General features: G+C 47.5%; 13 protein-coding genes across 13 annotated transcripts; 8 read left to right on the top strand and 5 right to left on the bottom strand.

Moving 5' to 3' along the window:
- Positions 1–3: 3 nt before the first annotated feature.
- On the bottom strand, positions 4–970 carry SPPG_09120 (uncharacterized protein). Its single transcript, XM_016757277.1, has 4 exons — positions 712–970; positions 564–634; positions 427–501; positions 4–370 (listed from the first exon to the last, which is right to left on the bottom strand). The coding sequence occupies exons 1-4, from the start codon at positions 780–782 to the stop codon at positions 294–296; spliced, it is 294 nt and encodes a 97-aa protein (XP_016609745.1). The 5' UTR covers positions 783–970; the 3' UTR covers positions 4–293.
- An 865-nt stretch (positions 971–1,835) lies between these two features.
- Positions 1,836–2,917, top strand: SPPG_03500 (ADP-ribosylation factor-like protein 2). Its single transcript, XM_016751763.1, has 5 exons — positions 1,836–1,948; positions 2,218–2,328; positions 2,390–2,555; positions 2,617–2,697; positions 2,771–2,917. Exons 1-5 carry the CDS (start codon positions 1,884–1,886, stop codon positions 2,903–2,905), a joined length of 558 nt encoding a protein of 185 aa, XP_016609744.1. The 5' UTR covers positions 1,836–1,883; the 3' UTR covers positions 2,906–2,917.
- Positions 2,918–3,649: 732 nt separating this feature from the next.
- SPPG_03499 (uncharacterized protein) lies at positions 3,650–5,588 on the top strand. The gene is made up of 5 exons (XM_016751762.1): positions 3,650–4,178; positions 4,236–4,366; positions 4,422–4,668; positions 4,737–5,005; positions 5,079–5,588. The coding sequence occupies exons 1-5, from the start codon at positions 4,109–4,111 to the stop codon at positions 5,469–5,471; spliced, it is 1,110 nt and encodes a 369-aa protein (XP_016609743.1). The 5' UTR covers positions 3,650–4,108; the 3' UTR covers positions 5,472–5,588.
- An 89-nt stretch (positions 5,589–5,677) lies between these two features.
- Positions 5,678–7,309, top strand: SPPG_03498 (uncharacterized protein). The gene is made up of 6 exons (XM_016751761.1): positions 5,678–6,009; positions 6,106–6,282; positions 6,339–6,521; positions 6,589–6,744; positions 6,807–6,965; positions 7,028–7,309. The coding sequence occupies exons 1-6, from the start codon at positions 5,835–5,837 to the stop codon at positions 7,234–7,236; spliced, it is 1,059 nt and encodes a 352-aa protein (XP_016609742.1). The 5' UTR covers positions 5,678–5,834; the 3' UTR covers positions 7,237–7,309.
- On the bottom strand, positions 7,183–8,066 carry SPPG_03497 (uncharacterized protein). The gene is made up of 2 exons (XM_016751760.1): positions 7,719–8,066; positions 7,183–7,654 (listed from the first exon to the last, which is right to left on the bottom strand). The coding sequence occupies exons 1-2, from the start codon at positions 8,052–8,054 to the stop codon at positions 7,379–7,381; spliced, it is 612 nt and encodes a 203-aa protein (XP_016609741.1). The 5' UTR covers positions 8,055–8,066; the 3' UTR covers positions 7,183–7,378.
- A 135-nt stretch (positions 8,067–8,201) lies between these two features.
- SPPG_03496 (uncharacterized protein) lies at positions 8,202–9,872 on the top strand. Its single transcript, XM_016751759.1, has 5 exons — positions 8,202–8,227; positions 8,332–8,556; positions 8,626–9,015; positions 9,080–9,339; positions 9,412–9,872. Exons 2-5 carry the CDS (start codon positions 8,344–8,346, stop codon positions 9,821–9,823), a joined length of 1,275 nt encoding a protein of 424 aa, XP_016609740.1. The 5' UTR covers positions 8,202–8,227; positions 8,332–8,343; the 3' UTR covers positions 9,824–9,872.
- Positions 9,873–9,936: 64 nt separating this feature from the next.
- Positions 9,937–13,072, top strand: SPPG_03495 (Golgi transport complex subunit COG4; the record flags this gene model as incomplete). Its single annotated transcript, XM_016751758.1, has 13 exons — positions 9,937–10,188; positions 10,253–10,367; positions 10,426–10,476; positions 10,546–10,954; positions 11,010–11,206; positions 11,264–11,428; positions 11,492–11,665; positions 11,730–11,975; positions 12,039–12,212; positions 12,277–12,456; positions 12,527–12,631; positions 12,696–12,913; positions 12,975–13,072. Coding segments are annotated over 13 exons (2,329 nt in total), but the record flags the coding sequence as incomplete, so codon positions are not given.
- Positions 12,925–15,058, bottom strand: SPPG_03494 (uncharacterized protein). Its single transcript, XM_016751757.1, has 7 exons — positions 14,932–15,058; positions 14,589–14,875; positions 14,444–14,463; positions 14,277–14,383; positions 13,709–14,203; positions 13,554–13,634; positions 12,925–13,470 (listed from the first exon to the last, which is right to left on the bottom strand). The coding sequence occupies exons 1-7, from the start codon at positions 14,960–14,962 to the stop codon at positions 13,112–13,114; spliced, it is 1,380 nt and encodes a 459-aa protein (XP_016609738.1). The 5' UTR covers positions 14,963–15,058; the 3' UTR covers positions 12,925–13,111.
- A 127-nt stretch (positions 15,059–15,185) lies between these two features.
- SPPG_03493 (uncharacterized protein) lies at positions 15,186–19,107 on the top strand. The gene is made up of 15 exons (XM_016751756.1): positions 15,186–15,337; positions 15,411–15,458; positions 15,533–15,594; positions 15,658–15,684; positions 15,771–16,389; positions 16,468–16,708; positions 16,765–16,848; positions 16,906–16,968; positions 17,033–17,102; positions 17,176–17,280; positions 17,348–17,412; positions 17,481–17,713; positions 17,774–18,290; positions 18,371–18,457; positions 18,523–19,107. The coding sequence occupies exons 1-15, from the start codon at positions 15,297–15,299 to the stop codon at positions 18,640–18,642; spliced, it is 2,382 nt and encodes a 793-aa protein (XP_016609737.1). The 5' UTR covers positions 15,186–15,296; the 3' UTR covers positions 18,643–19,107.
- SPPG_03492 (uncharacterized protein) lies at positions 19,033–20,556 on the bottom strand (the record flags this gene model as incomplete). Its single annotated transcript, XM_016751755.1, has 2 exons — positions 19,033–19,828; positions 19,906–20,556. The coding sequence occupies 2 exons, from the start codon at positions 20,554–20,556 to the stop codon at positions 19,124–19,126; spliced, it is 1,356 nt and encodes a 451-aa protein (XP_016609736.1). The 3' UTR covers positions 19,033–19,123.
- A 4-nt stretch (positions 20,557–20,560) lies between these two features.
- Positions 20,561–22,841, top strand: SPPG_03491 (DNA-directed DNA polymerase delta subunit POL31). The gene is made up of 11 exons (XM_016751754.1): positions 20,561–20,710; positions 20,785–20,996; positions 21,059–21,180; positions 21,240–21,366; positions 21,439–21,546; positions 21,603–21,712; positions 21,776–21,865; positions 21,932–22,173; positions 22,235–22,362; positions 22,424–22,525; positions 22,585–22,841. Exons 1-11 carry the CDS (start codon positions 20,649–20,651, stop codon positions 22,707–22,709), a joined length of 1,428 nt encoding a protein of 475 aa, XP_016609735.1. The 5' UTR covers positions 20,561–20,648; the 3' UTR covers positions 22,710–22,841.
- Positions 22,653–24,847, bottom strand: SPPG_03490 (malto-oligosyltrehalose trehalohydrolase). The gene is made up of 3 exons (XM_016751753.1): positions 24,421–24,847; positions 23,518–24,367; positions 22,653–23,457 (listed from the first exon to the last, which is right to left on the bottom strand). Exons 1-3 carry the CDS (start codon positions 24,762–24,764, stop codon positions 22,831–22,833), a joined length of 1,821 nt encoding a protein of 606 aa, XP_016609734.1. The 5' UTR covers positions 24,765–24,847; the 3' UTR covers positions 22,653–22,830.
- Positions 24,848–25,754: 907 nt separating this feature from the next.
- On the top strand, positions 25,755–26,787 carry SPPG_03489 (uncharacterized protein). Its single transcript, XM_016751752.1, has 2 exons — positions 25,755–25,895; positions 25,964–26,787. Exons 1-2 carry the CDS (start codon positions 25,811–25,813, stop codon positions 26,482–26,484), a joined length of 606 nt encoding a protein of 201 aa, XP_016609733.1. The 5' UTR covers positions 25,755–25,810; the 3' UTR covers positions 26,485–26,787.
- The last annotated feature ends 185 nt before the right edge of the window (positions 26,788–26,972 follow it).

Raw genomic sequence — 26,972 nt, 5'->3', positions numbered from 1 at the left:
CATGTTCAAAGGTATCGTTTTAAGAAGACAGTGACATGTGTATTGAATCGGTGCCAATGCGATTAAATCTGATTGAACCATCGCTGGATACCACCTCCAAGTACCCGCCCAACCCTTACAACTTTGAAGGTATAACATACAAATTGAAAGACTGATATCTTGCCGGGATTTGCGCCCAGAGCACGTTCAACGCCAGCTATCACCTTCTTTCAATTTGCCAAAGTATTGACGGTGAATTGAGAAAAACAGGCGGCCTGTAGACTGGCGAATAGAAGGCAACAATGATTTCTGGTTTACGATACATCTTGCTCTTGGAGAGTCTTTTGAATTCTGAGCAGCAAGTCCGCCTTGACGTTTTCGGGTACCATTGCTGAGGTTGGAACATCAATAACGGTGTATGAGAGATGAATGGTTAGGAATATTCACCTCGGCCTTTGGGTGTAATTTCTTGGATCAGATCGTCAACGTTCAGTTGTTCATGAGGCCTTGATGTTATGACCTCTGCAAGATACTCCGTTAGCATTTGTAAACTTAGAGGGAAACAAACTGCCAACGGTTCGTACGCTTTGCGTATGCCTTCATTTGGTCTCGCCACCCGCACTCAATTAATCTTTGGCGCAAATACTCCTTCAGTCTATAAGTAGAGGATGAGCATGCGGGTTCCTCATAAACTTTTGAGTTGACCGCACCAAAGCGAGCACGAAAACAAACCTGTCTTTCTCCCCACTTCGGATCAACTTTTGGTCAATTACGGAGTGAAGGGAATTCTTGTCCTGAAACATGGCACATTCCCTAGAGTGCCTGGACGATATTCCAAGGAGATGCGCAATACGGCAACGTGCAATTGGTCTCACGAATGGCCAGACCCAATAGCGAGAATGCTGCGTAGACTCGACCTTTGGTTGAACTCAGCGCGTCAACCAGATCGTTTTGGCTCGAACCTTGAAGGCCACGCTCACCCACAACGCGTTGGAGGATATCGGTTGTGGTGATGGGCGCAATGTACAGAGTTACAATGCCTTTCACCCAATATCAAATAATAGTTGTGGAAATGCAATAACAAGATGTCGGAAGCATGTATCTCTTGAGAGGAGCTAGCGATGCCACCAAAGGAAAATCACATCATTGACGTTTGCTAACATGTATATCTAATCGAAGCACCAGAACTATTACCCCGATGAAACAACAAGACAACGGATAGATGATTCGATGATCAGCTGCCGCCGTGCAACAACCAGACCGTAAACGGTCGCCAGCAGCTGCATGATGTTACTGAGCACTGGATATCAACAGTACTCTAGGACTTGAAGTCTCAGCCTTAAAAGCAGACCATCACCTACCCCAATGTTTTGCTACGACAGAGATCCACCTTGCAACAAATAACCTTCCGTCCACTTCAACTGATACATATACAGGATAATAGCCCGAGAGGTGGAGAACTGAGAAAAGCACAAATTACCATACATGTAAAGCATTGACTTTTAATGCCGCTGGCTCATGGGGTGTCCAAATACAAAGAACAAACGACACCCGGCAACGTTTTCCAGATCTACATGTGTGTCCTTATCAGTCAACCATATATGCGATGTCAGAACATCATCTTCGTATAAGAATCTTTATGGCGGTCGTAACTAGCCCGAACATTGCTAACATAATGCCCTGGAAATCTAGAAGCTCTTCTGGATACTAGTCCCATTTATGATGATAGGGAACAAGATGTTCGAAACTATTGATGATAAGTTACTTTGAGCGAAAGTGCAGAGATACATCCTGGGAGTCGCGGCGTTGAGGCAGCTCGAAGAGGTTGCTGGACGATCCAAAGGAGACGCGTCTTCCACCAACTCAACGAGGCCTGAATCCCAACCAAACTTGTTCGCCTAACCATGGGTCTCCTCACAGTTCTTAAGAAATTGAAACAAAAGGAAAAAGAGATTCGCATTCTCATGCTGTAAGTAGTCGGTTGCTCCTTGCGCGTTATAGGTGTCCTGCGATTGGTGACCCACCGTGTGTTCTGTTGTCCGCTACCCTGACATGAATTGGGCATCGTCGTACTGCTGTTATCTCTAGGCGGACAAGCTTGTCTCTGCCAATACTGTCCTCTAATCCGTGTCCGGATAGCTCGCAGGGGGTCGTTGGAGAAAACGAAATGAAGCGTTGAAATTGCGAGCGGCCATTCCACTGAACTCAAATATGGATATTTTCTGCATCTTTGCGTAGGGGACTGGACAATGCCGGAAAGACTACCATATTGAAACGAATCAATGGTGAAGACATTTCAACAATATCTCCCACATTAGGTTTCAACATCAAGACCCTGGTACATAATGGGTAGGTTCCGGCGGACTCCTCTCCTGCTTGCACCATTGGATTTTTCATTACCTTCTGACAGTTACAAGCTAAATATATGGGATGTCGGGGGTCAAAAATCTATCCGCTCGTATTGGAGAAACTACTTTGAGCAAACCGATGGATTGGTTTGGGTTGTGGATAGCGCGGATCGACCAGATCGACTTGAGGACTGTAGACGAGAGCTCCATAGTTTGTTGCTGGAGGAGGTACGTGAATCCTCGTAATGGTTTCAACGAGCCACATTGTGGTTTGACTTCCCATATGCAGCGTTTGGCCGGGGCCTCCCTTCTGATATTCGCAAATAAACAAGATTTGTCCGGCGCACTCAGTTACGAACAAATAGAGGAGGTGGGTGCCATCTTTCTAGCATTGGGAGAAAGCTTACTCATCTAAGTATTCCCCGCTGCTTCCTACCACTCAGCTGCTTGATCTTAGATCTATACAAACGCATCACTGGCACATCATTGGATGCAGCGCTGTAACCGGTGCAAACCTGCTGGCAGGGATGGATTGGATCGTCAGTGACATTGCGTCCAGAATATATATGCTGGAATAATGGCTGCCCGTGTGCCTTTCACTGCGGAACTGTACATGGCCGATAGTAGTGAACACAACTCACCGACTTTGTCGACCTCCAATTATATGAATGATAAGCCATCTTAGTTGGCATTCTTTGGTAGGTACCGTACTCCTGGGTATCGAATTGATCTCGTTAGGATCCGGCTGCTGGGATGCCCAGCTCAGGTACCTTAAGGACTGAACAATCTAATTACGCATCACTTTCCATGGACATGCCGTGGTCACATATGACTCCACAATGGATCTGCGCCCATCTGTGAGTATCTGAGAGTAGCATCACTCAGATGAGAGTTCCTCAAACTACATACCCATAAGGACATTTTGCAAAGTATATTGAGAAAAATCATTGCCTAGTGGGCAGGAATATTGTAGTGCTTTTGGTGTAATTATATAGCACGTAAAACTAGTGCAGTGCTGAAAGTCAAGAAAAAGGACCCACTAATGATGAATAATCAGCAGATCCGTGCGGATGTCAAACAACTATGGACCCCAATTTGCCACCGCCCCAATGTCAACGGAAACCAAAACATCGCCGGCCGGGCAAGCTTCTTTACACCTCAAGCTAATTACACCACCCGCCGAACCCGTCTCCATCGCCTCACGGGAGATGTTGGTCGAATGCTGCGAAGCTGTGCAGATCCGAGTTTGTTATCATGTGGGCCCACGTGCATTTATCAATTACAGTAGTTAGTCACATCCTGCGCATCGCCTCTTGATTCCAAGATGCTTGGTGAGCCAGGTCCACAACGTGCGCTTGTGAACAGCGCTGACAGTTTTCTAATGAAACTGGGATACGAGCTGTCCTAGAGGTAAAATTCCACTGTTTTCACTATAGAATAAGGTTTGTAGAATAGATGCACTACCTTGCGCCTTTGGTGGCCGACTGGGGGCTTTCTTGGTGTCATATGACCCAGTCTCTCGGTATTTCCTCAGCGTTCTTTTGATTGTGGAATAGCTGATCTTTTCTTGACGTGCGATTTCTTCCCTAGTATGTCCAGCTTTGTGCAATGCAACGATGGCAGCTCGTTTGGTTGGTTCCAGTGGCTTCATGTTGGCCATTGCATTGCAGCAAACTCGGCCGTCAACCTGATAGAAGGTATCACGTGTGAGCACGTGAAACCTTCGTTCGTGCTACTGTAATCCACATCGCAAGATGCATGTGTATCGCTTCACCTGAGATATGACCACTCATCCGGACGTAAAGCACGCTTCTGCAATATTCTGCTCAGAGTTCAAGTCCGAATGCGAAGGTGCGAGGTCAAGGCCCAAAGGATGGCGGTCGACCATTCAGCTCATGTTTTGACCAGGTGTCCAGGCGTCCTTGCGAGACACTTCTTGCGATCGGCATGCTCTGTTGGTCAAGACAAGTGAGCTTGGCAAAAAGCTTACGGAAGCCGCTGTATATCTTCCAGCTTATGATCAAAGGCAGTGCTCTGCGGTAGTTGACTCTGAGCGATTTGCGGAGAATTGAACATGTTGCTGAACCAACGCAGTTATTAAAAGATCTGCAAGAGTGTCTATCGAGCTCTAATCCGCCGCGAGCGAAATTCTCCTTCGCATCACGGAAAAGCAAAGCAGCGAAGGAGGAAGTGACCACGAAACGAAGCACCGCTACGCTGGAAACGGCGGTCCAGGATGCTACCGCTACTGGTGGAAAGGGGGACATTTTTGGGGAAGCTGAATTAACTGCAATACCGAAGTCACCACAGGAAGGACGAAAGCACAGTGCACTACCGCCAGGTACAGAAGGACATTCATGGGGCTCGTACATTTATATGGTTGATATATTGACTAGCCCTTTGATTCAGCCGATCCTACTCACTCACGCACAATAGCGGACTATGTCGACCGTTACGTCAATCTGCCCGGCGCTGCAGATGCGGAGGGGCTTGCTACAGCATCAAAAGATTACTACCTACTGAATTTAGATCGATGCGTGATCTCGATGCTTACAACGCCTGTTGCTGCCCTGCATGCAAAGAAATTGCGCAACTGCCTGGTTATTGCTGGTCCAATCGCCGGGTCAGTGCTGCTTGAAAACTGTGAAAACTGCGTATTCGTACTGGCGTGCCGACAGGTGAGAAATTCTAGAATGTTGCTGTCGCTGATTACCAGACTAATGTCGCTTACGTGTCCTCCCCGTTTTACAGTTTCGCATGCATCACACGATGCATGCAGATGTATTCCTTCACATACCGTCTCACCCAATCATTGAAGATTGTGACAAAATCCGATTTGCACCATACCCTGCCGAAGACCTATCCTCATTACTTACCACGTCATCAATGTCTCGCCTTTTCGAAATGGCTGATTTGGAGTATACCCCAGAGGTTAACCGCTTTGACAAAGTCGAAGATTTCAAATGGTTAAAGCGGACCCCAAGTCCCCATTGGGGTGTATTAGCCGAAAATGAGCGTCGAATTGATTGGAGAACTTGTGCACTAATACCCAAGGAAGATGGAAATGGATATATCGGTAGCGAAGATGCGTTGGGTGACACCAGGGCGATATTGGGAAATGTTCTTCCCACTTCTTTCACCTAGATAAACACTGGCCCGAGAAAGCATAGTACCAGTGTAGAAGACGTTGAATCTAATATAATTTCATTAATGTACTGTAGTTCTTCCTTTCTCAAAACATGAAATCTTACTTTTATCGGCTTGGAAGCGCCAGGCAGGTCATGTCAGTCTGAATTTTATTAGGCTGTGCAGCACGTAACTAAGCCTCGATGGTCATTTCGCGTCCCCAAGCCCTCCTTTGCAGCGCCCTGCCATGCTCGCCCGCCGTCTCATCCCACGCTCTCTTCTCACGCCTGGCCCATAAAAGACTAACCACCCTCTTGTCTTTCGTGGGCCTCGAAGACTCTGCGAAAGTTACGCTCTTCTTACTCGACTAGAATCTAGGACATGGCGGCGGGTATGTCGTTCCAACCGGTATGGCGACCTCTGGTCACCGACGGCCTGCCTTCTCCCCGCGCCGGTCACACGGTATCATTCAATGAGGCCACCAACGAATGTATAGTCTTTGGTGGAGCAAGCCATGAGACAGGATTTTCAAACGATGTTCATGTCCTTGATCTAGGTAAGAATATTGGCACATCCAGCTCTATGTGGTTGCAATGCGTTTGGCGGAGCAAGTATCTTTCCTCTCATTGCTTGTCGCTTTTCTGGACTCTAGCAACCTTGACCTGGCGCGTCGGTGTAAAGCAGAATAGAACGAATTTTCAGTCAGCGCCAGCGAGATATGAACATGTGGCTGCTATCGTCCGTAGAAACGGTGGGGTACCCCAGCTTATGGTCATGTATGGTGCGGGAGAGGAAGGCCTGCGGGGTGATGTGTGGGCGTTGGACCTGGGTAGGTGCACGGTATGTGCCTACAAAACGATTCATCAGCTGAACTTGTCGCGATAGAGACGTATCGGTGGAGCGCTCTGAAGACGCGGGGAAATATGCCGCAAGCTCGTACATTGCATTCAAGTGGTCACATTGTGTTGGACTCCAATAGTGGAAAAGCGGATCGGTTGTACATATTCGGCGGAGGGCTTACCATTGACACGGCAGTACCAGATGTCAAGGTTTATTGCTTAGACGTCAGTAAGTATTTGAAATGTTTGTGACAGTGGTTGACACATGATACAAAGGTTTATGCATTCCACCGCAGATTCATTGCTATGGATTCAAGTCACTACGGGGCGCGAACAGCCATCCCCATTGCCACGGCTTGGACATTCTCTCATTGCTGTCGGCACGACTATTTACATGTTTGGGGGCATGGACGGTGATCAGACATTTGATGAACTGTGGATTTTTGATACAGGTAAATGAAATCAGTTAGGATTCTCTGCCCGTCCAAGTACTAAACCAATGTCTCAATGATAGTGAACAATACATGGAGCTTACCAGACACATCCGGCGATCGACCGACAGCTCGAGCAGGACATACGGCTACAGCGGTCGGCACACAACTGTACATATTTGGAGGCTTCGTGAAGCAACCGCAGCCAAAGGTGTTTGACGACGTCTATGTCTTTAATACAGGTACAACTTTCTCCATTATTTGAACCTATAGATCCGAGTTAACATTGTTATCCACTTTTCAGAGACCATGGTGTGGTCAAAGCTCTCAGTTGCCGCATTACCACCAGGGCCACCTTGCGCTGTTATCGACCATGATGCCTGTATGATACATGCACGCCCTCGTCACCAGGACCAAGGCACGGAAGCTACAGAATCCAAGGACGGGGTCCTTATATTCGGTGGGATGGACCTTTCAGGAATTTACAACTATGTATTCCAACTGGAATTATAACGCGACAGTCCAATGTAATATATAACGCTCTACTTGTTTCTGTTAATACGAAGATAGTGGTTGGTATTTTGCGTCATTGTCGGTGTTGTCTATGGCGGTTTACGAATTGGTTCCTTATTTACAAGCTATATACAGGTAGAGATCATAGAAAATACTCTGGCTTCTTCATATTGACGCCATGATCTGCGAGCGCAGCAGATAAGTCGTCCATGGTTAAAACCGTTCGCTTATCCTTCGTCATGTTTCTGCGATCCTTTGTCTGGGGTCCTTGTCCACGTATTTTACAGTACTGAAGCGCATCTACCGCAATGTCTGACACAAACTTTTGAGCGGCAAGGGCTAGAAGACGCTTTACTCGGATGTCGTCACATTCGAATCCTGATCGTGCTAGATAATAATCCGTAACAGCATCGGGTGTCTGGAAACCAAAGTAGAATGTAAGTTAACACACAATGTATCGGAACAGACCCATTGAGCCCTACCACAGGTCGATATTCGTCAAGCATCAACAGAAGCTCCGCCAAACTTCTATCTTTTCGCGCCGTCTCTCTATCTTGTTTGGTCCTCTTTCGTGGTGATTCTGCCTCCTCCTCTTCCTCTGGTAGCTCCGTGTCTTCATCGTCTACCGCTTCCACGTCTTCCCCACCTCCTTCTTTCTCACTTGTGTCGTTGTTATGGTCCATCTCCTTGGCGGTATCTTCCGAACGGTGCGACTCATCAGCATCTTCTTCCATTTTCACACCAGCGTCTTTAGAAACCTCTTGATCTGGCAACGTCACTTTATTCGCAAAGTCGTTCTCTGAAGCTTCTCCCTTCATTTACTAGTTTCGCGGATAGATCTCAAGGTGACGAAGAGCGTAGGCAGGATTGTGGCCCATGGCCTGAATGACTCACCCCATGTGACTATGGATAATGGATCTCGTAACTGATTGATGACCAGATTTGATGACCGCTTTTGCATTTTTGGTTGCATCTTTCCAAAGGATTATAGGTAAGATGAAAGACCGAGTTTAAATGCAGTCTATGGGTGTAAGCTCTGACTTGGTTGTTTGAGATAAATTCTGATGGTTGTGGCTCCGTTCTGCCTCCTGATAGGTCCATCGGTTTATGGTTGACGACTACCTGGGACGTTGGAAGCATTTGTTCTCTCTTTTAAGCTGCTACGCTCTTCTGCTTGTAGTAGTACCATATTGGTACCCAATCCTCTATTTATTTCTGGGATTGTTTCTGGGAGTTCGCCTGGTCCTTGCTCTTGCCCGCCACCTGCGCTTGTTCCACAAGTTTGTTTACGCTGCAAGGCATAACTCTGCAGAGTTCAAGGTAGTATCCTATAGTCTGGGATGGCCAGTTTTTTTTGGACATTTACGGATGAAGCGTACTCAATTGTAGACCGCAAACGTACATTGGCGCCGTCGCCCAAAGTTTTCTGCTACTATTTATCTGAAGACACTTAGAAAGGTTATCATGTCTGAACGCACCAATAACGATGGCGGGCGTTACGCCAATCAAATCCAAAAGATGAAAGCCCAATTTCTTGAAATGGCGGATTCCACTAATTTATCGCATGATAACCCTTGGGTTCTTGTTGCCTCCCTTGCCAATCCATCGATCGAGGTGTACAAGCTCCAGAATACAGATTTCTGTGTGAAGGTCATTGCAGAGCTGAACTGTACCATGGAGACGGCATTTGATCTGCTGTCGGACATCACTCGCCGCGGAGAATGGGACGATTTATGCGAAGAATCAGGAATTATCGAAGTGATTGATAATGCTACGAAGGTGTGTATCTCTGTGCATTTACAACTCTATTGACCTCTAAGTGTATCCTGTCATCCACATACAGATACAATTCATGAGAACAAAGGGCGTTTGGCCAGCTTCCCCTCGTGACACCCTTGTCTTGGCGCATGTTGAACGCCTTCCAGATGGTCGCTACCTGAACGTGGCCCAATCAGTGGAGCACCCCGACTGTCCTCCGCGAGACGGAGAGAACATTGTGCGGATGGAAGCCAAGATATCCGGACAAGTCGTTGGACCCACCCTCGATAATCAGCCTGGAATGTGTCGGGTTGTTCAGGTCGCGGACGGCGACTTAAAGGGATGGTGAGCACCCATATGACTTATGAAGCTCTCACGCAATATGTGGTGTGTTTGAACACAGATGACTTTCAATAGGATACCGAAAAGCGTTATTGGCTTCATTGCGACAAAGAGCGTGCCCAATAGTTTTAAAAAATTGGATACTATTCTCAAAGTCTTGGAACAAAAAACGGTTTCGACTGTTTTGGCTCGGGCGGAAGGCACGGCGGACGTTGTCGCACAGAGAAAGGACAAAAAGTCCAGTGAAGATGAAGGAGATGGAGATGCTGCGGTTGGATCTGTTACGAACCTTCCGTCTCCCAGCGCGGCAGCGGCGACCTCCGGCACAATGATCCGACGCTCTGCACCGAAACCTCGGGCCTCTCTTCTGTCTAGAATACGGACAATACTCGATTGGTGGAGCCCGTATATGGTTACGATACTATTTATTTTAAAGATACACCGACTGATAAAAGGGAAAAAGCAGCTTGAATATTTTTATGGATAATGGGATGTAATAGATGTTATTGAATATTCAATTATTGGCTATAACCACATTTCGTCTGAGTCATCGCACCAACCCTTCCATCGCGGCCTGTCCTTGACGCTCACTCCTCCAGCGATGGCCGATGCAAATGACTTTCCGCGTCAACCTGTACCTGCTCTCACACATGTGGCGACTCCGAAGAAATCTAAAGACCTTCCTGTAGTGATGCAATTGGAACAATTGCAACAGCTTGTCGATATCAATGACATTCAAATGCAATTACGGTTTTTGTTGGAGGAGGAGACCGAAGTGGATCTCACCTTGGATAACCTTATGAAAGGACGCGCAGATCTCGAAAACCACTTGAAAGCATTGGACTCCATGCGGTAATTACTCTCCCACGGTTGTCGAACCGTTCCTCATGTGCGGCCGCGCCTACACTGAGTACAGATCAGAGATAGGTTCACTTCGAAACGACGCAACTTCCCTTCTGACCGTACTATCCGAGACCTCTACACTAGCGGAACGCATTTCAGGCAAAGTTCGACAGCTAGACCTTGAGCAGGTTGGTGTGGGTTCTATTTGGATTATAGCTCTAGCGTATTCTGATACCCTGCATATAGTCTCGCGTGAAAGACACCATGGGGCTTGTGGAGGATATCCAAGAGCTAAAGGTGATTATCTGGACAATGCCTGCTGTCAACACGACTGAAAATAACGCGTTTCTGTTCTGGCTCTTACAGAAATGTGCTGGTGGAGTGGAGGAGGCGCTGAACACGGGCGATTACGAGCTGGCTGGGCACTACATTTGCCGATACTTGAGCTACGATCCAACGGTGGTGGAGAAGATCTTCTCTGGAGATGCAGCAGATAATCTGTATTTTTCTGGAACAACGAGTTTCGATGACGCTATCCAGCCAGGAAGAACACCTTTGGAAGTACTCAAAAACGCTCAGCAATCCCTGAAAGATAAGGCCATGGATGAGTTTGACAACGCCGTGCAAGCGGGCAATGAGGAAAATATACTACGATACTTTAAGATCTTCCCGCTAGTTGGACACCATGAGGTAGGCCTCGATAAGTTTTCCGCCTATATTTGCGGGAGCATATCGCGGCAATGCCAAGACAACATGAGAGAATCCGCTGACCGCCGTAAGTAAAGTATCGGATGAGTGCCTTTGACCTTATAAGTAACCCCACTCGGCAGCGCAGTTCTACGCCGGTTTGCTTACCCGATTATTTGAGACCATTGCAATGGTGGTTGATCGACAGGAAGCGATGGTGGATTCAACTTATGGACCGGGCACTATGCTGAGAGTCATACAACGCCTGCAACGTGAGGCGGACATCCAAAGTTCTATCATCCTGAATTCGTTCACTGAGAAGCGACAGCTGCAGCGCAAGGTAGAACTATGTGAATGAGAAAACACGTGGCATCTAATGGTGAACGAAACATATCAGTTAGGGGAGGTGGCACGCTATGAAGAAAGCGCTCGCAAGAAGCTAAAGCAGCCGCCCACCGAGAGCTTTCTAGAGCCGAGAGAGGTTGATGGTATTCTGAGTGAAATTGCCCTCATATCTCAGAAGACGCGGATATTCAATAGATTCCTGCACGTTCGGGCCGAGGTAAAGTAGCTGACAGTTTGTTTAAATGTGTTGCAGGGCCATTGCTGAAAGATCGTAAACAAGGCTGAGATTACGAAACTTCATGAAACACCACTAAAACATTCCGACTGGGCCACAAACCTTGATGGCGAAGGAGATGGTCTCGTAAAGGTCAGCAAGCTGGATGAGTTGACCCAAAGGCTTATGGACAACTATGTGTCATTGGAAGAATACTTCATTCGTCGCAGCATCGAAAAGGTACTGTTGGTCATCCCATGTCATCTGCTTACACTGCTGATTTAAACCGCTATATTCATTATAGGCACTTTCCATTGATACATATGACAAAAACGACCTCACATCAAGTTGCGTTGAAGACGTCTTCTTTATTCTAAAGACATGTACACGGCGAGCTTTGTCAACATCAGACTCGAATTGTATATGCGCGATTATCAACGGCATTGGCAAGATTCTTGAGCTCGATTACATAAATGTTTTCCAAAAGCGCTCGGGATCAGCGTTTACTTCCACTGAGACCAAAGAAGGAAAAGACAGACCTGGGTTTATGGTAAGTTTGTTACGGATGATTAATTTGTGAGAAGAAAAAGCATTCAAAACTACCGTTTCGCAGATCTACTTGAACAATATAGACATCAGTTGCGATTATGTTATGAAGCTGGCGGAGGAGCTGGATGTGGAAGTGGAGCACCTGTTCGGGTCAAACGATGATTTGTCCTTGGAGAAAATCCGATCATGTCTGGCAGTGCTGTCTGAATACGCTGGCAGTTTCCGAAATATACTCAAGGTATGTAAAATTTATAGTCCAAATCATCCCAATATTATTACCTGACAATCCCACTCCACATTAGACATGGATAGACAACTTGTTCAAGCAACAGATAAAACCTCGGCTACGATCAGCTCTGCATCAAGCATACGCTGACATTAAGTACGTTTTAACTGACGATGAGTACGCCGCGCAAGAGGCGGATGAGTACTTTGTAAAGCGTTTCGTTGCTGGCTTGGGGAAGATCATTCGACCTTACCAGGTAGGTTCATTGAAAACGGAGCGTCTCAGCGGGACTAGCTTACCCAACATATTCATTCATCCCTTCCTAGAAATCATATTCCGAGTGGAACTATAATCAAACCATGATATTTCTGATCGATTACGTAGCGAAAGATTGGGAAAGGTACCTGTATGAAAACCTCAAGTTCAACCAGGTATGAAGGATTAGAAGCATTAAGTGAGATAAACAACATAACATTTGTTATTCCGTCTCGATAGTTTGGGGCGTTGCTGTTCGATAAGGATCTCCGAGCAGTTAGTTCGTACCTGTCCTCGGTAACCCAGTGGCCAACGAGAGATAGGTTCACGCGGCTAAATCAAATCTCCACATTGTTGAACCTGGACAACCTCATGGAAATTTATGACATGTGGGGAAAATCAGGTCCAATAACCTGGCGATTGACACTCAAAGACGTGCGGAAGGTGTTGGCATTAAGGTAAGGTTACCAAAATTTTCATGACACTGATCAGTTGACCAAACGCGGTTTATCTACTCAGGGTCGAGTTTAGCGCAGATGACATCGCGAAGTTAAAATTGTAAATAATAACATTATCATATACAACCCAAAGAAGCATACAAGCCTCTTCGCATATCAGCACCACATTCATGTGAGCAGCGAGTTATGGTACAAAATCTACGTTGATCTGAGACCTTCTAGAGGGTCTCCAAATTCGTCCCCGAAATCATGCGACATATCTAAAAGACCGTCCATGTCCTCCTCGTCCATACCCAACACACCCAATGCCGATGGTAGTCGTCGATCACTCTCTGTGGCGCGATCCATCGGGGTCCCTGGGGCTGGGCTTGGCGGTAAAGGTGTATTTAAGGCGGCGGTCCAGGGTGTCCGTTGAATGTAGCTTGGATTGACTAAGGTATTCCCGACTCCACCATTACGCATACCTTCACCAACGGAACCGCCAGATCCACCCATGTTTCCCCCACTAGGGCTCCCTCCTTCCTGGTTTACAAACTCCTGCTTAACGATCGTTGAACCTAAGGTGAAGGATGATGAGCGGGTCGCGTTCGCGGCATGTTGCGGGAATAGGAATATTGGCGATCAATCATAGTAGCCGTACCGGAGCTGAAGCATGTTGCTGTTGACCCGCCCATTAATTGTGGATCCATGAAGGCCATGTCGAATTCGAGAGGAAGTATTGCTTATTTAGTCCAGTAAAAAGTGTCAGCCTTTCGATAGAATATGACCAACTGTAATTTCAATTGTGGCACGTACGCTGTGATTGGTGCTGCGGGTGCTGGGACGAGGGGAGAGATCGCTGCTGCTCGTGCTGTTGCTGTTGCTGTTGCTGTTGTTGTTGTTGTTGTTGCTGTTGTTGAATGTACTGCTGTTTCATGAACTCCATCATGTTTTTCATCATCTGTTGCTGGATAACCTGCTTTCGTCGACTTTCAGCAAATTCCCGCATGAGTTCCGTGAAGTTCTCTTGCAATCGTTGTAACTGCTGCATCATGTCCGCTTGATTGAGATGCATTATCTGCATCTGAGCTTGAATATCTCCTGTCTCGCGCCTGAATGTTTCCGACTCTACAGATTTCCTCTTAATCTCATCCAAAAGTTGTGGTCGATCACGGAGAAATTTAGGATGCGAAAACTCCCACACTTGATTCTCCGCCAGCGTTCGGCTCCCACGAGGTGATTTGTTGACTTTATGAAAACCATACATGTTCAACTGCCGCACAAAGCTGGAGAAGTTATTATGCTTGAAGTCTGTTCAAAGAAGGGCGGGTGTGTTACATAGGGAGATTCGGAAGTATGCGGCGATCATTTCGTCAATACCCACGTTTTGGCAAGACTTCACGAGAAAATTCCAATACGTTGCACACGATGAAGGAGGTACCAGAGTAGTTCCAACTGATGAGGTGCTGATACTGCTTGTCTATTACCATGCTGCGTGCAGAGATGATCAATGTCGACGCCCGTAGTTAAGGATAAACCCCACTATCTTACTTGTGTAGCTTGTGAACGAACTTGAATATTACCGAGAATCGTCAGAATACGGAAGTACACAGTCAGCCACATGCCTTCTGAACTCACACCACTTTCTAACTAACTGAAAAGCCAGAATGCACTGACTTCCGCTCAGGTTGCTTACATTTTCTCTTGTTGTGCCATTATTAGCTTTTGTCCTAGGACTTTCATCTATTGGACTTTCAGAAGGGCTCGCAAAAGGTGGACTAAAAGGAGGATTTTGCGGTGACAGGTAATCTCCAGGATGTGTGGCGGGGGAGAGCATCGTATTCATTGGTGATGTTAGGGGACTCACGAGAGAGGGAGAGGCTGACGCCAAAGCGAAAGAGGGGACGGAAATGGAGGAAGACGAGCTGGAAAGGAAATAGGAACTGGCGTGTTGAGCTGCAGACAACGCACTCGCTGGGGGACCTGGTATAGAGTTAGACAATAGCAGAAAGACCAAGGAGATCATTCCAGTACTGTACCCGGCTTTGCATAATGCCCTGTGCTCGACATATTGGCTCTACCTCCTCCACTAGTGCTCAGAAACGGGATCAAAAGATCACAAAAGCTTGAAAGGCAAGTAAATAAACTCAAACGCGCCAAGTGGAAAGTTGAACTATTGGTGAGGCAGTGGGAATGTAAGCACGGACTATTCCATGGAGGTCACGTATCAAGCCGGTTCAAGTGCATAAAGACTTTGAACTGTTCGGACATTCTTTCAATTGACAGATCTCATCATCCTTCAACTAGCACCATTCCCAGATCCTCTTCTGTGCACGCCAAGAGTGATTGCATTACCCGTTGCTGCCATATGTGCTATTCCCGCTCTATTGATTTGTGAATCAATATGCAGAGGAACAAAAAGATTAGACCAAACGCGAGCAAAAAGTAAGGAGATGGTGGGAGGGCCATTCTTTCGTGCTTCGGTAGTAAAGCCTTATTGGCCCATTTTGTTTTCTAGCATGAAGCCTTTGACCTCCTATTACGAGCATATCCCGCCCCCAAAAGGGTAAGTGTATAGTGCTCGATTCTAGCTTTGGCTGGCCCCCTCTGCCGGCAACTTAAGCTTTCATACCTAAACAGGAATGCGTTAATTACCAAGTACTTCTCAAAGTGTCCAAGCGAGACACCGACCGAATCCACAGGTATGTGTTTCTAACGTAATTTGCCGTACCTGACAGTCAATAACATAATAGTTCGAAAGCAAGTCCACCACCAGAGCGTTGACCGTACTGGTGCGTTGTTATCCGCTTTTTGGCATTACCTGAAATAGACCTTGCATGTCCAGCTCATATGTTGAACGTTTCACTGACTCAACAAGGCAATGGTAATTTCCAGACGTTGACAGGACACACCGCTGCAACCGAGCAACAATGTCGTGGGAACAACATCGTCATTTTGACGCGGACAGATGAACTGGCGGAAAACAGCTCAAAACGCGCTAGGCGGGAAACAGTCGGGATCATGGATGACGGGCAGCAACGTGTAAAAAATGAAGATGGCAGCAGCTCGGATCCATTGGCCGCCCGATATTCAGTAACAGGGAAGGAGGTTGCAACCTTAGAGGATGAAAGCGAAATGCTGACAGACGGCATGGCTCTATCTCCTACCATTGCGATCATTCCGGGTGTAATAGCATCCAGAGTCGAAGTACTACCTTTGTCAGCCGATGTGGATAATAGCGAGACCGGCCGCAATCAACTTGTGGTGGAGGGTCCGTCAGTTTCAAATCCATCTCATCGGAGACTCGATGAGAGGACCAGCCGGCATGATCGATCGAAAGCTGCTGACAGCTTCGGTGAGACCTCACTTACGCTGAAGAATGAGGTTGAGCTCGGCTACGCCACAGATCCCGTCATAGGACGTGGCAACAACGACGATGATGACGACGACGAAGAGCTACTCTTGCCAAACAGCATCCATCTGGAAACCGAACAACGGTAAATGTCTACCATTGTACTGCGGCCAGTCTTTGATACGTAGAACTGATCAAATATGCCCGTCATTTGTGATCAAAGACGCTCTTCTCGCGCGAAACGACATGTGAACTATGCGCCGCCACCTCTCGACCCCTTCCAAGACCAGAACCTATTTTCCCATGCGCATCGGACGGAGACAAATTCTTCACCCGGATATCGGGCAGGCGCAACAGCAATGAAGCGTAAGCCCATGTTCAGTTTGGACTATCTTCTGAAAGACAAGCGGAAGCAGGAGAACAGACGACTTGAGCATGAGAGGTTACTGGAACAAGTTGTCAAAGTAGGTCAACCGGTGTGGATAAAGTGGGTTGTCGTCTCACAGAAGCCAATACTTAGGATGAAGACAAATCTAGTGCATTGGATCTGGGTGTAATGTCGAATCGAGTTTTGGGCCAGGAGACTGGCGAAATCGTCAATTCTGTGAGTTATCGTGGTTGACAGGCTCTGTGTTTGCAGGATGATTGACTCTCTTTGTAGATGCTTTCGAAACCCGACGGGCCCGAGCAGGAGATGTCTGTTGCAATATTGCAGTCCGTAGTAGTAAGTTTCTCTTTAGGTCACGCAATGTTTGGCTTCACTCTTCTCGAATAACATAGCCGTACAGATGCCAACGCGTACTTTGCAGCCCTTGCGAACTGCGGTCCTGCCAGCATGTTTATCGGAGTCGTTAACAGGTATCTCCTAAATAGTTCCGGTCCGTGTACTACGTTACAGGTGTCACTTCCTTACGACAACCTTCCATTTCAGACAAGGTGAAAGCGGCCACGTTGTTACGGGGTAGTGTCATGAGCCATCTAGTTCACAGAAAGCCGGATTGTGCGGTCGTTGTACTCGATTGGTTGTTTAGTACAGGTAAAATCCTGCAGAAGCAAGCAGACACGCTATTACGGTTTTGTCTAATGCTATGCGCTTCTTTCAGCCTGTTATGAAACGGATCGCCAGCTGGCGGATCTCGCTTGTCAGAATTTCACGCGTATCCACAATGTGAGTTCGATAGCATCTCAGCACAAATGCCTTGATGGGATCAGGAGCTTACAAGTCAACCGTATCAGCGGACAAATTCAAGTGGGTGGATTTTAACTATCAATGCGCTCGGCGAAATGCTGCGCCAATTTGGTTGCCCCCCGGAGCTCTTGGATGACAATGCGCGACCATGCCTTGGGTCTTTCATTAAGCATCGCGACGTCAAGGTCGAGGCCGAAGGAAGTTCTCTTCAGGACGTGTCGTTTATTCTCGCCAAGATACGAATATTGATGACTGTTTTAGGCATCTGCGCTAGGCAACGGTAGGATAAGCCCATTCCGCGTTTTGTGATCTTCCCATAGCTGATATATTTATCGATAAGGCCTTCTCTGTATTCGTCCAACGATCTTCTCAATGCCCTTCATATAGTAGCCATCTTGTCGACTGATTCGAGAGTTCAGCTGGCTTATGCCGATACAATTGGAGACACGGTTGCAGATCTCTGCAATGCCCTGAAGATCAATGAAGGATGGCCTACACTTTGCGGAACTGTATGCATTCGACTTGCCGAGTTTGCTGGCAGTAAGTCATCCCATCATGTTTGGGTGGTCTCCGTCTTCAATTGGGCGGCCTCCAAATCGGCAGCGGCGCGCGAAATTCGACGCCAATTGGCAAGGCTGTTGATCCTGCGAAGTGAACAATGTGAGGACATCCCCTCTCCTGCCGATGTCGGCATAACTTCATTAGGGACTGTGTGGGCGAAGGTGTCCAGGTATTCAGTGTTTTCGGTAGCCAAATACAGTACGGCGCGCGACAAGGAAGAGTATACAGAGCTCACAGCGCTGGTGAAGATCTTCAGCCTCGCAGTTGGAAATATCGACGACCTAAAGGACCAAAGTGTAAGTAGACAACAAGCTCTATTTTAGATGGCTAGTAACCGAATAACCTGGTGCTGTTGCCAACGTCGACATTTGTATAGAACATTGTAGCAGATATAGCGACGCGGCTGAGGTGTATTTTCGGCAGCATATCGGACCCTCGAGCAGCGTATCTGGAACGGACAGAGGTGAACGCCCAGTTCAATGTACATTGCAAAGGATTCATTGCTGAAATCTTTAGCTTTCCTGCCAGGCGAAGCATGAACTTATGCAACTTAGTGCGTGGATGCGACTCACGGCTTCCAGCGCTTTAGAAACCGAGACACAAACCAAGCTCACCTTTGCGACATCAGCACTGAGCGAGAGGTCGTGAGCCGTTACAGTGGCAGAGACCTAAGCCTTAACATGTCAGTTATCGAAGTACGTAGGCAGAAAGAAAGCCATTGGGCACATGCTGCTACGCGACCTAAGGCCCCGATACATCTCCACCTCCCACCGGAGGCTGGCATGAGCAAAAGTAATCGATCAAGATTGGCCAGCATAGGTTTCAGCAAGCCCCCAACTCCAGGAAAACCGGAGACATCCTGCACCGTGGATACCGGTCAACGTTGGAAGTGCTGGAGCCTTTCCCAAAGAGGTCGAGGATAACGACGTCAGTCCAAGGGCTGGATGTTTGGCAGTCTATAATTGTACCATCAACGGTTGGGGAAAAGGCGCTGGCCGAGTCTTAGGCTCAAAGGCCACAATGCTAACTTGCAATAGATTGCAATCATGACAAGGACACCTTGTTTGGTAAATACACATAAGCAATAGATACAGAAAAGAGATATGATACAAGCAGAGAAAGGTTGCCTTCACGCAACACTTGCTCTAAATCCAGGGTGAGCACTCAACCCATCTGGGGAATATTTGTGGGCCAGCTGATCAAGCGACAGATCTTTGAAATCCAAATACAAGGAATCCAAAGTGTTGGACGAGTACCATTCTTTACTATCACCTCCCTCCACGGTTCCTTGCAAGGTTGGCAACATGGCACGCGGAAGATACATGACCGACTGAATTGCCCTTGTCCCCGATACAGCATCTGTGCGTCCATGGTATGGCTGATGGCAATCGGTCACGAGCTCTAGTGAAGGTCCACCAGTCTCCACCTCCAGGGACCCCCGTCCTTCATAGCTGTCGGCTCCTAGATGCTCCCCAAGAGATCTTCTCCGATTTTGACCATCCAGATCTTCCTTCTTTAGATTTTGAGCGGCCCTGATACGCGAGAATGCACCATCCAAAGCTTGCACCTGCGCATCCAGCCTCGCTGATGCAGACGAGGAAGGCGTTGATGTCACCAATGAATCCACAACAGATAAGCTGTCACAATGCGCATGAAGCGATGCTTCCGAGTCAATCGAAAAACGAGGCGTAGAATCATTTCGCGACAGTATAGCCGAGGTCTCCGGATTTTTCAGTATGTCGTGACTACCCGGAACACACACATATCTCTGAGGCTGGATATAGGACAAGTGCTTGACCGCTTTCACGGATGGCCGCCGATGTGAATAAGACACCTTTGTCCAACGAAACGGAGTGCAAATCTAAGTCATGACATAATATATTTGATTTTGTAGAAGTGATGCCAACTCACGGGACGTCTTCCTGTCGAACTGAAAGATGCCGCACATTGTCCGTTTAGAAGCGCGCGTTCAACGACCGATTCTCGTGCAGAAATCGGATTGGGCGTGTCCATGAAGTCAGGTTCACAAGGCCTGCCAACTTCTCCCATTTCCCTTGATTTCAGATAGGATGGACTATAAGGCTCGCTTACATTGGCTTCATGTATCACGACGCTCTCTGGCCGAAAACTTCCGGGCCCTTTGAAAAGACTCCATCTCTTGGCTTGTCCCCCGGAAGCCGACTTCTGACGCAATTTCTGACAAAATTTCTTGATATTTCTAAACAAACTCACTGACTTCGTTCGTACTTTGCCTTCTGCCTTGGGCGCCTTTTCCGAAATGTCGTCCAACTGACCAGTTCGACGGGCTTTGGCAAGCGAAAGAGAGCGTGCAAAGTGTGATGGGAAGGGTGCGCTAGACATTGGGCGGCTGGCCAGGACAACTCGATGCCGTTCAGCAGCGGCTACCCCTTCTCCTGATGGGATGTGGCCCCACCATCGTATATGTCGAACACCCTTCTGTGTAGGGCGTACGAAACGCGCGAGGACAATCTCACGGTGGATGCTGTGCCCCTGCTGTTGCCATAGCATGCACGTCCCATCGTCCGGACTCTCCTCTCGCATTCCCACAAGATCATCTTCCCATCCGGTGGTTTTCCTATTGGCGTGACGCTGGCGTGCAGGATTCAGGCTGCTTTAATCTCCAAATATACTATATGCTTACGGCCGTGGAGTCAACCGCGATGTCCTTCGACTCTGATGTCGAGCATGCTGCCGAGTTCGTATCAATGTTATTGGAGTGATCTCGCAGACCTTTGCATTTCTACGTCTTTGACCTTGCCTTCGTTCTAGTGAAACCATGTTTCGACCCGCTTCCTCCACTTCACAGGAAGACACCATCACTTTCGAGCGAAAATCATGTCACAGTCTCAACACATGCGACAAGTTCATTGTCAAAGAACGAGTTTACACACAACAGTATGCGGGCATCTATTTCAGCAGACTCAACATGCTCCGGCCAAAGGTCCTTTCTGCTGCAAAAGAACGATGGGCAAGAGCTGGAGGTACTTCCGGACTTTGTAATATTGGAGACAGTCGTACCACGCGCTCAATTTTGAAAGGATAGCCAGTCCACCACATATTCCCAGAGCGCTGGATGTCCGGCCCGGAGAAGTGTGCTACATAGCGGGTACCATTTACGTTGATATGCCCTTAAAACCGAACATTTTGGATGAAGTTACACAAGAGGTCAGTTTATTCAGGGTGTGCAAATGGCACAAAGCAATTGTTTATGTGAATTGTTGTAGCATTGGGTTATTGCGCCTCCACCAAGAAGCAAGTACGCTAGTGATGAAGATGAGGTGGTACTGGAAGACGAATCGGGGCGGGTAAAGCTGACTGGAGAGATTTTGAAAGACACAATGCTCGTCACAGGTGTGATGACTACGGCAAACACAAATTTATAACCGCGCCAAGGATATGTTAATTGACATCGAAATCTTCTAGGCATTATTGTAGCTGTTCTTGGTTGCGAGAATGCGAGTGGTGATTTTGAAGTGATTGATATATGTTATCCACAACTGGCACCACAGCCTACGCTGCCCCCGAGTGAAGGTGCTTTACGAAAGATCTTACAGCATGGAGCCCTGGACTGATTCGGTCTGTAATAGGAGACACGTTCATTGCCATTGCGTCTGGTCTTAGCGTGGGTGATGAGACCTTCAACTTGGAGTTGGAACTGCTGTCTGATTTTCTTGCTGGCGAATTAGGAAGCGAAAGGGTAGGCTGAATAGGACGGGTGCTGATATTGTTGCTACTTTTCACACTGAACACTATTTTTTAGGAACAACGTACTGCTTCATGCATCACTCGCCTAATACTGGCGGGAAATTCTGTGGCAAAACCCAAACTGGTCGAGGAGGAAAAGCGTCCCGTAAGTACTGGCGTGTATAAGGGGTTGGCACCTTTGTTGAACATCAATTTTGCCTTGCCCATTCAGTCAAGAAACAAATACGGCTCAGAAAGCACGGCCACTAGGAAAGAGCCGTTACATGTAGTGGATACTGTGCTCTCACAACTGTGCGAGAACCTTGATGTTGACATCCTTCCGGGTGAAACTGATCCCGCCAATTGCTCGCTGCCGCAGCAGCCTATCCACTTTGCTATTTTCCCCAATGCTTCGAAATTTTCCACTTTCAATACGGTCACGAATCCCTATTCTGCAGAGATTGGGGGCCTTAGGTGAGTTGCCAGCGCGAGAGTCATTTTTCAAGCTCGGACTTGAACCACATCATTTGTGCAGTGTACTGGGCACGTCTGGACAGAACATCGACGACATTTTCCGATTTGTAACGTCCGAAGATCGCCTGTCAATGGCGGAAAATACATTGCGATGGGCGCATTTAGCGCCGACGGCTCCTGATACCCTATGTTTGTAGACTGTGCATAATTTCTATCGAGCTGGGCAATTACTGACAGGTCAACATTGTAGGGTGCCATCCTTATAAGGATACGGATCCGTTCGTCATCAAACATCCTCCTCACCTTTATTTCATTGGTAATCAACCGGCATATGAAACTAGTTTGGTGGAAGGTACCAGTATCATGAGTGCTACAGATAGGTTTTCTTGGCTTACGCATTTGCAATCATAGACGCTAAGGGCAGCAAAACCCGCATAGTACTAATACCATCCTTTGCCGAGTCGGGTACATTAGTTCTGGTGAACTCTAAAACACTGGAATGCTGGCCTATTGTGTTTAAGAGCGGTCTGATGTAAACTCTTAGCTACCTGCCGGATTACGTATCCTAACGACAGCGAGCCTTAGCAGAACCGTAATATTTATTTATAATGCGGAGCATCCATGATGGCCTGTACATATTATAATGTTATCCTCTGTTTACCCCCGAATTCTGACAATTGCTACAGACTCTGGTCCGAGCGTCAGAGCAGCGCCTTTCACCTCGTACGACCCATGCGACAAGAGAATGTCGCCAATCTGCTTCCGTCCGTTATGCCCGTCTCCGATCACTGGAATAGTTTGTTCTTTCTTTCCTAGATTGACCACGGTTGCCACTTTTTCGCTTCTCCTAAGAACCAGCCATTTCGCTTCCTCATCAACTTCGCATTCAATCTGCCCAAATTCATCGACTTTGGCAATTTCCGGTACGCTCCTCCTGAGATGAATGAGGGACTTATACCAATCCAAGAGAGAAGCGTGTTTGTTTTGAGTAGGTTCATTCCAGTTCAGCTTGCTTCGCTTGAAAGTTTCGGGATCCTGCGGGTCAGGAACATCCTCCGTGTTCCATCCGTGCTCAGCGAACTCTGCTCGACGACCTTTCTTGACGAGCTCCCCCAGCTCCTTATTATGATTGGTAAAAAACTGGAAAGGTGTTTTTGCTCCCCACTCTTCACCTTGAAACAGCATAGGGGTGAATGGTGACATCAAAAGCAACGCTGCTCCGATACGAAGAAGGTTGTCGTTAAGATGCTCCGAAATGCGGTCTCCAACAGCGCGATTACCAATCTGGCGAGGTGCGAGTCAGTATCACTTACGAACGTGAAAAGAAGAGAGATGAATATGCACCTGGTCATGATCTTGCAAGAATACCACCAAGCGGGATGTAGGTACGGTAGTGGGAATTGGTCGACCGTATTTTCGCTTGCGAAAGGAGGACCATTCCCCATCATGCACAAATCCACCACGGAGTGCTTTCGCCATCACCTCTAGCGAACCAAAGTCACCATAGTATCCTTGCCGTTCTCCAGTAAGGAGTGCATGGAGCGAATGGTGAACGTCATCGGCCCACTGCGCATCGAGACCATATCCACCGGCTTCAGGGCTTTTGATCAACCTTGGATCATTGAGATCCGACTCCGCGATGAGGAACAGAGGCTTTCGAAGACGTGCACTCAGATTGCGTACATGATTGGCGAGATCCTCGAGGAAATGGGTTGCGCTTGTATCAAGTAAAGCGTGGACGGCGTCCAATCGAAGACCATCGATGTGATAATGCTCCAACCACATCAAAGCATTGTCGATGAAGAAGCTCCGCACCTCATCCGACCATGGCCCGTCCAAATTGACTGAAGTCCCCCATGAATTGGACTTTGTACTAAAGTACGGACCAAAGCACTCCAAATAATTGCCATCGGGACCAAGGTGGTTATATACCACGTCCATTATAACTCCAATACCTCTAGCGTGGCAAGCATCGACGAGGCGTTTCAGGCCGTCGGGACCACCGTATGACTCTTGGACCGCGTACAAGCCAACCCCATCATATCCCCAGTTCCATTGACCAGGAAATGCGTTGCAAGGGAGCAATTCAATTGCATCTATTCCTAGATTTACGAGATGATCCAATTTCTTTATGGCACCATCAAAGGTGCCTTCCTCGCTAAAAGTACCGACGTGCAGCTCGTACAGCACTGATCTGAGGATGTGTCAATGTTATTTTCCAGTGGAGCCGGCCAACAATTAGCTTACCCTGCCAGAGGCACGCCTCTCCATGTTTTGTCTGTCCATTTGAATTGATCATGATTGTAAACTCGTGAGGGTCCGTGAACGCTTGTAGGAAGCCAGAAACCTCGAGGGTCCGGTAAAGGTTTGTCGACGTTATATTTGTTCTTCTCTACCAGAAATCCATAGTCGGAACCGTGTCCTGCACCCTTGACAACTGCCTCCCACCATCCTTGACTACGTGCAGATGGGACATCTACTTTCTTCATGGGGATGGACTTGGCTTGGTCCCCAGCGCCCAACACCAACGTTACAGAAGGGGCATCCGGTGCCCAGACGCGAAATGTATGTCCTCCTGGTTGAGCTGACATTTGTACTGGACGAGGATAGAACTTGCACCGACAAGAAGGGCAAGTGAAGCTCTCCCCGTCAAAAAAGGTTTGCTTTAAGTAGTTGCCGGCAACTTGTTGGACGTCACTCGTTGGGAGTGACATCATCTCTAACTGTGCCATCCTCGCGTTTTCACCGCCGGGAGCGATACTCCGATCTCAACGTCCATCTCGCAGCAACTTTATCTACACTGACGAACGCTAAAAGTCAGCTCCCGAATTCGTGCAGGACGACACGCATGGTCTTCTTGTTGAAGACAAAATAAAAGGGTCGGTGCGGCAGCACGCAGCACAAAGAAAAGAGATTAGAAAAATCGGAACTCAGCGACCACTCATGGCTGTACAATGCTGCTTACAGCGATCAGAGGATCCAACTCTTGTTAATCGTCAATAAAGTAGATCAGGCATACCAACTCCTTCTGTGCGGGCTCGCATATCTCTGAATCTGCGCCGATCTCTGGGAGGAGACATAACATGCGTCTTGTCGTGGCCACTTTGGCTTGTCTTTTTCCTGGCGCACCATGCACATTTGGCCAGCTTATACAACTATTTCTGGTATTCAAGATGGTTCCAAGGTAATCGCACCTTCAGATCCGACATACCCAAAAGCTTCACTTGGACAAGACTACCGCTTCACCTATAAACCCGCGGCAATATTCATCCCAACGAAGGAGAAACACATTCAAACTGCCGTAATGTGTGCGAACGCAAAACAACATGACGATAGCTCCCCGATCTAGTGGCCACTCTTACGAAGGGTACTCGCAAGGTGGGAAGAATGGAGCTCTACTTGTGGACTTGTACAAGCTGTATTCAGTATCCGTCGATAAGAATACCCGTACAGCCGTTGTCGGTAATGGAAACATGCTTGCCCCGCTCTATTACAAGTTATGGACGGCAGGAAAAATATGCTTTTCCAGGTGGTACCTGTCCTACCGTAGGTGTGGGAGGTCTAACGCTACACGGTGGATACGGGCTCTTTGGGCGTAAAATATGGAGTGGCTGCCGATCAAGCTTTGGAAATCACAATGGTCAGCGCAAAGGGAGACATGCTAGTAGCAAATAAAAATCAGAACCCAAATTATTTTGGGCAACTTTGTGGAGTTGGTGGAGGTAACGTGCAGGAGACAGGAACGTTGAGGCTTGAAGCAACTATGCTCAATTATCTTCTGCTGCTTCAGGATCTTTGGGGATCATAACATCATTCAAGATCGCCTTACAAACCGTGCCCAATACGGACGCTGTGACTTCGTTTACATTTAGTTGGCCCGCCAGTCAACACCGCGCCGTGCTTGCTGCCTATAACACATGGGGCCCAAAGGCGACGAACGATCTGACAACTGAATTGAACTGGAATTCTGCAGGATCCTTGGAGCTGCAAGGACTATACCTCGATCCAAAGTCAAACCTCAACGGGATTTTAAAGGGCTTTATAGACGCTGTAGGGTCGCAACCTTCTGCCTCAGATGTACGGCAGCAGTCGCTTATGGATGCGTTACTTCGTTTTACTTGGATGGACACCACAAAGCCGGCAGGCATGCAACACCCCTTTGTTCAGGACGCAAAGTGCATTAAAGGCAACTTATTATTCTACAGTGCTCCTTTCAGCGGGCAAACTGTACAGATCATGAACAAATACCTCTGTTCAATACCGAGAGGCTTGACCGGAGCTTATATCATCATCGATCTTTGGGGTGGATAAGTCAGCAATGTTCCTGTTTCCGAGACTGCTTTCATTCATCGCAATGAGCTGTTTGGCATTGAGATAGTAGTTGAATGGGGAATCTGAATGCTCCCCCAGGTAACTCCGATTGCCCGACGTGTCCTACCTGGATTAACAACTTCTACGGTAATCTGGCTACTCTATACCGTAAAGAGTACAAAACAAATACTGTTCCAGCGTACCAAAACTCTATTGACAAGGGGCTCCCGAACCGGCAACAAGCGTATTATGGAGCGGCGTACGATCGATTAAAGCAGGTCAAGCGGCAATCGTATTCCTCTAATCGTTTTCAATTTCCTCAGAGTATACCTCTGAACTAGGGTGCAAAGAAATAATTGTTATTCTAGTAGATACGATTCCCTTATAGAGCACTCTAGTAGATGCTAGTATTATAAAAATATCAGCATACAATGAACCACATCTGGAATTTCACAGCTTTTATATCACATGAGTATAAAATGAGAAAT

This window comes from Spizellomyces punctatus (assembly GCF_000182565.1).
Source record: "Spizellomyces punctatus DAOM BR117 chromosome Unknown supercont1.5, whole genome shotgun sequence".
Lineage (NCBI taxonomy): Eukaryota > Fungi > Chytridiomycota > Chytridiomycetes > Spizellomycetales > Spizellomycetaceae > Spizellomyces > Spizellomyces punctatus.
Note: the sequence above shows the minus strand (reverse complement) of the source record. Positions and strands in the feature narration are given on the sequence as shown.

Excerpts from the sequence above, each read along its gene's own strand:
- SPPG_03499 (XM_016751762.1), top strand. The coding sequence starts at position 4,109 with ATGACCACTCATCCGGACGTAAAGCACGCTTCTGCAATATTCTGCTCA. Across the intron at positions 4,179-4,235 it reads GTTCAAGTCCGAATGCGAAG|GTGTCCAGGCGTCCTTGCGA; the intron begins GTGCGAGGTCAA and ends TGTTTTGACCAG. Across the intron at positions 4,367-4,421 it reads ATCAAAGGCAGTGCTCTGCG|TTATTAAAAGATCTGCAAGA; the intron begins GTAGTTGACTCT and ends GAACCAACGCAG.
- SPPG_03489 (XM_016751752.1), top strand. The coding sequence starts at position 25,811 with ATGGTCAGCGCAAAGGGAGACATGCTAGTAGCAAATAAAAATCAGAAC. Across the intron at positions 25,896-25,963 it reads ACTTTGTGGAGTTGGTGGAG|GATCTTTGGGGATCATAACA; the intron begins GTAACGTGCAGG and ends CTGCTGCTTCAG.
- SPPG_03496 (XM_016751759.1), top strand. The coding sequence starts at position 8,344 with ATGGTTGACGACTACCTGGGACGTTGGAAGCATTTGTTCTCTCTTTTA. Across the intron at positions 9,016-9,079 it reads TGATTGATAATGCTACGAAG|ATACAATTCATGAGAACAAA; the intron begins GTGTGTATCTCT and ends ATCCACATACAG. Across the intron at positions 9,340-9,411 it reads GACGGCGACTTAAAGGGATG|GATACCGAAAAGCGTTATTG; the intron begins GTGAGCACCCAT and ends GACTTTCAATAG.
- SPPG_03490 (XM_016751753.1), bottom strand. The coding sequence starts at position 24,764 with ATGTCAGCTCAACCAGGAGGACATACATTTCGCGTCTGGGCACCGGAT. Across the intron at positions 24,368-24,420 it reads AGAGGCGTGCCTCTGGCAGG|ATCAGTGCTGTACGAGCTGC; the intron begins GTAAGCTAATTG and ends ACACATCCTCAG. Across the intron at positions 23,458-23,517 it reads TCTTGCAAGATCATGACCAG|ATTGGTAATCGCGCTGTTGG; the intron begins GTGCATATTCAT and ends GCACCTCGCCAG.
- SPPG_09120 (XM_016757277.1), bottom strand. The coding sequence starts at position 782 with ATGTTTCAGGACAAGAATTCCCTTCACTCCGTAATTGACCAAAAGTTG. Across the intron at positions 635-711 it reads CGAAGTGGGGAGAAAGACAG|ACTGAAGGAGTATTTGCGCC; the intron begins GTTTGTTTTCGT and ends CTCTACTTATAG. Across the intron at positions 502-563 it reads AATGAAGGCATACGCAAAGC|AGGTCATAACATCAAGGCCT; the intron begins GTACGAACCGTT and ends AGTATCTTGCAG.
- SPPG_03498 (XM_016751761.1), top strand. The coding sequence starts at position 5,835 with ATGGCGGCGGGTATGTCGTTCCAACCGGTATGGCGACCTCTGGTCACC. Across the intron at positions 6,283-6,338 it reads TGTGTGGGCGTTGGACCTGG|AGACGTATCGGTGGAGCGCT; the intron begins GTAGGTGCACGG and ends TTGTCGCGATAG. Across the intron at positions 6,745-6,806 it reads ACTGTGGATTTTTGATACAG|TGAACAATACATGGAGCTTA; the intron begins GTAAATGAAATC and ends TCTCAATGATAG.
- SPPG_03500 (XM_016751763.1), top strand. The coding sequence starts at position 1,884 with ATGGGTCTCCTCACAGTTCTTAAGAAATTGAAACAAAAGGAAAAAGAG. Across the intron at positions 1,949-2,217 it reads GAGATTCGCATTCTCATGCT|GGGACTGGACAATGCCGGAA; the intron begins GTAAGTAGTCGG and ends ATCTTTGCGTAG. Across the intron at positions 2,556-2,616 it reads ATAGTTTGTTGCTGGAGGAG|CGTTTGGCCGGGGCCTCCCT; the intron begins GTACGTGAATCC and ends TCCCATATGCAG.
- SPPG_03491 (XM_016751754.1), top strand. The coding sequence starts at position 20,649 with ATGCTTACGGCCGTGGAGTCAACCGCGATGTCCTTCGACTCTGATGTC. Across the intron at positions 21,181-21,239 it reads TGGATGAAGTTACACAAGAG|CATTGGGTTATTGCGCCTCC; the intron begins GTCAGTTTATTC and ends GAATTGTTGTAG. Across the intron at positions 22,174-22,234 it reads GCAGAGATTGGGGGCCTTAG|TGTACTGGGCACGTCTGGAC; the intron begins GTGAGTTGCCAG and ends TCATTTGTGCAG.
- SPPG_03494 (XM_016751757.1), bottom strand. The coding sequence starts at position 14,962 with ATGTCGAGCACAGGGCATTATGCAAAGCCGG. Across the intron at positions 14,876-14,931 it reads AGGGCATTATGCAAAGCCGG|GTCCCCCAGCGAGTGCGTTG; the intron begins GTACAGTACTGG and ends ACTCTATACCAG. Across the intron at positions 13,635-13,708 it reads CCCGCAGCACCAATCACAGC|CAATACTTCCTCTCGAATTC; the intron begins GTACGTGCCACA and ends GGACTAAATAAG.
- SPPG_03493 (XM_016751756.1), top strand. The coding sequence starts at position 15,297 with ATGCAGAGGAACAAAAAGATTAGACCAAACGCGAGCAAAAA. Across the intron at positions 15,685-15,770 it reads CCAGAGCGTTGACCGTACTG|GCAATGGTAATTTCCAGACG; the intron begins GTGCGTTGTTAT and ends TGACTCAACAAG. Across the intron at positions 17,281-17,347 it reads CGATTGGTTGTTTAGTACAG|CCTGTTATGAAACGGATCGC; the intron begins GTAAAATCCTGC and ends CGCTTCTTTCAG.
- SPPG_03497 (XM_016751760.1), bottom strand. The coding sequence starts at position 8,054 with ATGAAGGGAGAAGCTTCAGAGAACGACTTTGCGAATAAAGTGACGTTG. Across the intron at positions 7,655-7,718 it reads TTGACGAATATCGACCTGTG|ACACCCGATGCTGTTACGGA; the intron begins GTAGGGCTCAAT and ends TTTGGTTTCCAG.